The sequence below is a fragment of the Galeopterus variegatus genome, unplaced genomic scaffold (assembly GCF_000696425.1).
Source record: "Galeopterus variegatus unplaced genomic scaffold, G_variegatus-3.0.2 Scaffold1520, whole genome shotgun sequence".
Lineage (NCBI taxonomy): Eukaryota > Metazoa > Chordata > Mammalia > Dermoptera > Cynocephalidae > Galeopterus > Galeopterus variegatus.
In genome coordinates this window covers 85870-93861 of record NW_007727631.1, presented here as the reverse complement: position 1 = coordinate 93861, position 7992 = coordinate 85870, and the positions used below count along the sequence as shown (strand labels likewise).

The window sequence follows — 7992 nt, the reverse complement described above, 5'->3', positions numbered from 1 at the left end:
TCTGTATGTGGCCAAGAAGGGCTGAAACCCAAGCCCCCCAGATCTGTCCATGGTGCTGAAACATTTGGGTCACCGGTGGGCGTTGGGATCGTCGCCTCTTCCTGAGCGGCTCCCTCAACAATCTGTCTCTGTCTTCCCACTCCTGGCCTACCTAGGTCTCTGGATAGGCAAAGTTACATTTGTTCTTATTAGCTGTGTGACCTTGGGCAAGTTACTCAACATCTCTCTGGCTCAGTCTCATTGATAAAAAGACCATAACAGCAGTCACTCGGGATGCTGTAAGATTTTAATCAAGATAACCCAAAGAAGGGACTTAGCACACAGTAAATGCTCAATAAACGTTCACTGGTATTATTTCTGTCCTCTGGGTATTCACATTGATGACGTCATGTGTGTTGAATCAGATCAGTGGATGGTGGCTGTTAAAGCACTGTGCAAAGTCCTCTGCCCATGCCTTTAAAGCCTCATGACTTCATGGTGTCAGAGATGCAGACACTCATGATGTAGTCTACTCCAGGTCATACTGTACAAATGGGTGGTGGTCAGTGAGGCCCTCCCCCTTCACACATGTGCACCATCTGTTGCCTCCAAAGACTGTCCCTCTACGATAGGCAGGGCTTCAGGTAATCTGTACTGGGACTGTGCTGCCTGCAGAACTTGTTAAAAGATGAAGATTTCCTCCCACCCCCATTTCTAGCCAAATGAACACCCCAGCAACGCTAAGTCTAAATTTCAGAAAGCTCTGGGAATCTGCACAGATAAAAAGGCTCCCTAGGTGACTAGAGCCCACTCAGGCCTGAGGACCCTACTCCTACCTTAACAGCCTTGTGAGAACATGTCCCCATCTCACTGAGAGGACTACCATGGCTCAGGGCACATCCAGGTCTCTGGTTCTCTTGCTGCTTCACCTGCCACCCCTTTGGTTCAGCACAAATACAATGAGAACCTTCCAAATAGCTCCACAAAGATAGCAACCAAATAATACAAGAGGCTGTTCAAAAAAGACTTTGATTTTATTTTGTTATCTGTGTCAAACTGCCTCATTCTCAGTGCAGGTAACCCCTCCTCCCTAGGAAACAAGAATTGGCGGCTCGGGTCTTTTGTGAATTCATGGCCTCAACAAAGCCCCAGGAGAACCCCACACAGTTCTGAGAGTTTGTGGAAATCCTGGCAAAGACTGGGATGGGTGGAAGGCAGAGATAAGGAAGTCATGGTCACCACTCAGGAGGCCAAGGGTTGGAATACCCTGACCTTGGCCCTGCTCAGCTTTGGGGCTGCCATGTGTATGATGAACAAGGGGGACTGAGATTTCCCCTAGACCTGGAAGTACCCCTTGGCCAGGCATGGCTTTGATTCCACTAAGGGCTCAGCTGAGAGAGGAGCAGGAAATTGTCATGGACTGGCTGCTTCACAAGGTGCTGCTGCTGGTGCCCCGGAGTCCGACACCACGGACAAACTGCTCCAGCAGGCCCCCAATGGCACCAGAGGGACTGGGAGCTGCTGCTCGAAGGCCAACTGTGCTGCTGTATGTGGCCAAGAAGGCTGAGCGCACCTCCTGCAGCCGGGTCTCTCGATCGCTCAATGCTGCAAGCCTATGGGGAAGGAGGAACAGAAAAAATAAATGAATTATCCTGGGACAGAACCCAGCATCTTCAACCTCACTCTACACTGCCTATCCTTGTACATAGGGCCAGCATCTATCCTGTGGCCATACTACCCTGTGGTTCAGTCCCCAAATATTTGGCCCTGTTCCCCCCTTAAACCATTCCTCTCAGCCCTCAGGTTACTATTCCCACCTAGAGCAGTAACTTTACTTAGGGCACTGACATGACCTTCTGTTGGGAAAATAACTATCTCTATGATAACTGGGGGGAAGCTGAGCATGAGGGAATTTTTCCTCAACAGCTGACAGCTTCTGTTCCTCTGTAAGAACAAGCAGAGGCATGAGTCTTACACCTAACAGTAAAGAGACCCCCAAGATCCAGTAGCAGGCCTTGGCTATTGAAAGGGCTCAGCCTTCTTAAGGCCAAGACCTCACATCTCAGGAGGAAGCTCTTGCCCTGGAAGAACCCACTGACTGCCCTGGAGAGGGGGTCCCCCACTGGAGAAGTCTAGGGCTCTGGCTGTACCTTCAGGAACTGTGGTCCCCAGGTAAACAGCTGGAAGGGTGTTGGCATTTCCAGCAGGATTTGTGTTCTGATTCCCTTTCCTCCCCTGGCCTCTATAGGCACTAGTCACAGATAGGTAGGAAGTCCCCCTTCTCTCCTCTCCTGGAATTACAAGAAGGGGAACAAGTACCAACTCAGGCTCAAAGTGTGAATTCCATGAGGCTGTTCGACATCCTGAAGGGTCTTTAACAGATGAGGCCTAAGGCATCAGCTACACCCAACCTCTGGACTCAAACATCAGGTACTCACATGGTGTTTCCCCTGATGGTCCCCTGGAGGGCCCTCCCCAGGGATCACAGACCTATCTGAGATGAGCCCTCACATTTGCATATATCTAAGCACTAATACTAGCCATGAACACTTACTCCAAATTTCTCCCCCCAAGAAACCAATCCCGGGCAATCCCTCCCTGGGAATCTGTCAGCAGCAATGTACCTTATTCCCAAGCCCAAAGAACTTGTATCCCAGGGCTTGGAGAAGTAGATGGTGGTTTGAGGATAAGTGACAGTCCTGGGGTAAGCATGGGGAGAACAGATAAGACCCTAGGGAAAGGACATTGGTAGGAGTGGTATGTGAGAGACAGAAGCAGCAGCCTCTGGGAAGGAAGTCAAATAGCTCTCACAACAGCACTAAGAAAATGGAGCTGATACTGCATTCCTGCAATATCATGAACAACCCTGAAGTCTCTCCTGGCATCTGGGCCAGAGGCCACGTGCACTTCCCTCAGCTTTTCCTTATAACATAAGCAGAAAAAAGACTAGTAGTTTGTATTCACAGGGAACACCCAAAGATCCACACAAGTGCATTCTCACTGCCCCCTTCCCCTGCTTCCCATTTCTGGGAGACCACAGTCTACTTAAAGACAGGAAAACTGGAGCCTAGAGAGGATCCATGGTCCATCTGAGAACACACAGCAGGCAATGGAGCTAGTGTAGTGCTATTCCCTCTCTCAAGAGATGAGCTAACAGGCTGACGGAAGTTAAGCTGTGGCTCACAAGCCACAGCTGGTGAGCAGAGCAGCTAGGATTCAGGAAAAGTTTCTCTGATAACAAAGCACAAGGCACGGAGCCCACATACTGTGTGATTTCACCAGGAATCAATCCTGACCCTACCCCTGCAACCTACAATCTTGGAAAACTTGAAATCATGCAGAATCTACTAGCCCTCCTCTGGGAACTTCCCAGAACTGGAGGATTGACTGGGAGCTCAGAGCACTGCCTGAGGCCTAAATTGCAGGTTCTAGGCTGGGTGATCTGGGGCTGGAGTTGCTTGTTTCAGTGGCTAATTCCAAGAAAGGGAGGGGTGCTATCAAGCAGGGACAGGAGGTCTGTACATCCTCCAGAGATGGCTTTTAGGCCAGTTTGGTTGAAGTAGGAAAGGTGCAAGTATTTTTTTCCATCCTTCAAAAATCTAAGAGATCTTATTTCTGGCCAGGAGCTTGGCTGCAGGAGGCTGTACCAGGCACGATGGCCTCAGGAGCCCTTCAGTGACTTCCCAGCTGGGGCCTGTGAGTACCATCCTGAAATCCCCAAGTCTGGCCGCCTCCTGCCTTCCCTAACAGCTGGGATCCAGGTCCCCTTTTCCTTCCCAACTTCCCAAGGCACCTTGCTTCCAATCTGTAAGCGTTGGTGGCTACGAGTCCCCAGCATTTGAAGTTCATCCGGCCCATGGCGTAAATGTGGAGGGAAGGCTTGCTGAGGAGACCCTCAGGCAGCCACATCTAAGGAGCAGACCCTGCCCACCAGGCCACCAGAGGCTCTCCCGTGCCTGACACCCATGAAGTGGCAGAGCAGGCAAAGAACAGGTGGCTTCCCCAGAGGCAGCTGTTTAAGTCAGGTGGATGCGCAAGAGTTGGAAGCCCAGTATTGGAGTCTCGGAAGAAGAGGGTTTTATAGATGTGGGATCTAGTGTTCTCATCCAATTGTCTTTCCTGCCCGGAGGCTAAAGCAGAAGATCAGGGGGCAGGGACAGCAAGTAACCCTTGGTTCTGGTCAGGAAGAGCACAGCCTTGGGCTAACCCAGCACCACTCTGGCTCTGGCCTCCACCATACACTACCTTCACTATTCTCACTGTTCTGCTTTCAAAGAATTCTCATGTCAGGCAAAGCCTTGTACAGAAATAGAATCTTCTATAGTTACAGTCCAGCCAGCTTTCCCTTAGGGTACACCTGAGACACCCACGGATGGGTTTTGGAGTCTGGGGACAGTGAACACACTCCAACGCACTTCCTGATCAGCCCACAGGCCTCCTTTGTACCTCGGGGCCCAGCAGCTGAGAGTGTGGGGAGGGGCAGGGATCCGAGGCCAGCTCCCTAGGGCTGACCTCTGTCTTGTTACTAACCAGCACTCCTGACTGCTCACCAGCTTTTGATATGGGCAGGCAGCATCCTGCCTTCTCAAGCAAGACACTTACAGACAACCGTTAGGGAGCTCATCCGGGAAGCTGAAAGGGAGAGAGGAGTCTGTGTGCACGACAGCCCGTTCCTGAATACTGCCACAGCCCGTTACCATCTGCCAGCTGCCAAAGTCTGTGGACAGAGAGGATCCGGGCAGGGGATGGTCCACTGATCTGGGGCAGAGAGGAGAGAGAGGGGAGACGATGCACAGTCAGTCATATGCCTGACATCAAGGGCAGGAGGAGGTGTGGGGCTATGCAGGGCCTGGGCCACGGGTGCAAGATTCTGTTGGTGGAGCATCTGAAAGTCAACCACTTTCTTGAAGGGAACCAAAAAAAAGCTAGCTAGGTAGTGACCGAGAAGAGTAGACCATAAGGCAGGCTTGGCTGTGAGAACAGTGCTTTGTGCAGACCTATAGAAGCAAAAGAACAAGAGCAAAGTGTGGTGACAAGAGGTGAGCCAGAATGAAAGCCTGGGACCAGGGTGTGTCTGCCCTGGTGGCTGACACAGCAAGGACAATCTCAACAGCACCAAAAGGAAGGGAGCAAGGCTGGATGCCCCAGCAACCAGGGAGGAAAGATCTCCCACCCTTCCTGGCATGCAGATTTGCAGGGTGGAAAAACACAGAACTCGGGCCACTGAGGTCCTACCAGGAGAACAAGCCTCCTGGGGACTATAGAGGGAGGTGACCCAGATTGAGAATGAGGGGGTGGGAGCCCTGAGGTCCCCCCCTTCCTCTGCAGTGCCTTCTAGGAGCCATAGTTTGTATTCAGGAGCATCAACCCAGCAAATTCACTGACTGCCCAGAGGGAAGGGATGAATCAGGCAGGCAAGTTGACAGCTTCATCAGGCCTTTTTCAGACAGAGGTTTGGGGGTGGAGAGAGGAAAGTTATGCTGAGAATCTACTGCTGCCAGCTCCTCCCAACACAGCCAACTCCTCCCCTCTGTCCTGGGCAGTAGCACAGCCAATGGGATGGGGGTAGGGGAGAGACAGAGAGACATCAAACAAGTCCTCCCATCAGCGAACCCAGGTCCCAATCCTCAGAGGTGCATCAGCTTTGATACTTAACCCTTTATTCTTCAATTCAAGAACAGCAAAGGTGCTCCTGTAAGGACCCAGAAACAAGGCACCAGCATGAATTGGGGGCGGGGGGTGGGGAAAAAATGCTCATTGACCTAGGCCCACCCAGCTGGCTGGTTTCAAGGGCTCTTAGTCTGAAGAGACAGCCCCCACTGGTCCCTCAAGCAGCTCTGACAATCCTTAACCATCTCCATCTTACAGACGGGGAAATGGCAGCCCAGATGTGTTAAGACACTTGCTGGAGGTCCTACAGCTAGTGAGTGCAAGAGAGTTTTAAACCAAAGTTTGATTGCAGATTTGTCCTGAAACAGAACCACCTTGAGATGAGGGAAAACAGATGGCTTTCTATGTTAAAGCCACCATGAGTCGGAACCCCCTGAAACATACAAACTTGCCACATTGATCATTCCTGCTAAACTCTAGAAGATATGTGATGACAACATTAGGGACGAGAACAGGACATGGTCTGTTACCTGATGTAAGCCCCTAGGGGCCGACAAAGCAGGGCCTTCTTGCTTCTAGATGGAGAAACTTTGTCAGGCTCAGGCAGCCTGTAAATCAGAGGCAGCTTCCCAGGAGAAGCCGGCCCTGTGTCTCCTCCAGGTGGTACTGGCCTTCAGCCAGAGCAGCCTCTCTGAGGCAAAGTCTGGCTCCACAGATCTCATGTACTGTTCAAACTATGGAGTAAAATCTCTTCCAGTTTTAGCAGTTTGTGGGAAATAATCACTAAAAACTGGAGTGTTGAGGGGATGGGAGAAATAGCTCGCTAGAAGCAGTGGGGTAGGAAGTTTCTCACATCCCGACTTGTTCCCCTAGGGCTATCAAAGAACAACACTGCTGAGGGGAAAATAACAAATGGGATGCAGTAAGGGCAGTTCCCCTTAAGGATTCCTGGTCCCGCAGGCTAATCACTTCCCTTTCCTTCCCTTGTGTCTCAGCAGGTAACACCAGGCAAGAACTGCACTTGGAGCAGCCAAAGGGTAGCTGTTGGACGGGTGAGGCAGCATAGACAGCAGCAGGGTGCACAATCCCAGGGGACAGGAAGCATGTCTCAGTGAGGAGCCACTTTTTGTGGATCCTGGAATTTTTCAAGAGTAAGCACAAAGGCTACAAAAAAATCTTACTACTTGAGGCTTCTGTCAAAGAAGGGGTTGCAAAGTGACCATCCAGCTCCTGGGTGACAGGAAGCATGTCTCAGTGAGGAGCCACTTTTTGTGGATCCTGGAATTTTTCAAGAGTAAGCACAAAGGCTACAAACGAATCTTACTACTTGAGGCTTCTGTCAAAGAAGGGGTTGCAAAGTGACCATCCAGCTCCTGGGTTTTAGAGCAAGGGGCTGCGCTAAGCAGAGGTGCTCACAAATACCAGTCTGGATTAGCTGGCCAGAGGGGACATGTAAAGATGAAAGTCATCAGGAGGAAGGACCTGCACCTGCATATTGAAAGAAGGAGGGGGAAACCTTCCAGTCAGCCTAAGTATTAGGTAACTCAGCCAGCTATAATAAGATCCCAAACTTTCTGCCCTATACTCCTACTTAAGCACAAAGAGGGTAGCAAAAGGAGAGGCCTGAGCTTCACCCCCTTTGCTCTATTATGGGATGGAAAGAACACGTGACCAAACCACCCTCAGAGTGGAGAGCTGAGAAGCTGATGATGCTTCAGAGGTCACCTGTCCACATCCTGTCCATGAGGCTTCTCTCCAACATTTCACTCCCTTAAGCTGGACACAGTCTGGGCCCCTCTCCACAGCGCCGAGAGAGCAGCAGCTCCCACCCTTCCCACCCCCTACCAGATGCCCTGCCGAGGGGTGACCCAGAGTAGGTGTCTTTTAGCTAGTCCTTTCCGAAAGGAGGTAGAATACCACCAATACAAGCAGAGATGGATGAACCCAGACAAGAACAGGTCTGGGTGGTGTGCCTGGCCTGACCTTTTACCCAGCTGCTGAGTGACCTGACCTGACCTCACCCACAGGCCCTCAGATAAATGACAGGCTGATAAGACAGGTGCTTAACCACAGCTGCATTTTACAGAACGTTGTGAAAAGGATGAGTGTTTATTTATTTATTTATTTATTTTATTTATTTTTTTGTCTTTTTGTCTTTTTCCATGTCCGGCAACGGATCGCAACCCTCAGNTCACCCACAGGCCCTCAGATAAATGACAGGCTGATAAGACAGGTGCTTAACCACAGCTGCATTTTACAGAACATTGTGAAAAGGATGAGTATTTATTTATTTATTTATTTTATTTATTTATTTTTTTGTCTTTTTGTCTTTTTCCATGTCCGGCAACGGATCGCAACCCTCAGTGTTGCCCCCGCACTGGACCGGGGACCGGCAACGGGATC

The 7992-nt window shown here is 50.7% G+C and overlaps 1 protein-coding gene across 2 annotated transcripts in view; it reads right to left on the bottom strand.

Moving 5' to 3' along the window:
• Positions 1 to 992: 992 nt before the first annotated feature.
• Positions 993 to 7992, bottom strand: part of MTMR14 (myotubularin related protein 14) — a 45015-nt gene continuing 38015 nt past the window's right edge. The window contains exons 18-19 of one of the 2 annotated variants that reach the window (XM_008577468.1): positions 4582 to 4737; positions 993 to 1592 (exon numbers count right to left, since the gene is read on the bottom strand). In XM_008577468.1, coding sequence (XP_008575690.1) covers positions 1409 to 1592; positions 4582 to 4737 — 340 coding nt within the window. In that variant the 3' untranslated portion in view covers positions 993 to 1408. The remainder of the gene's footprint in view (positions 1593 to 4581; positions 4738 to 7992) is intronic. The other variant, XM_008577469.1, reaches the window with a different exon arrangement.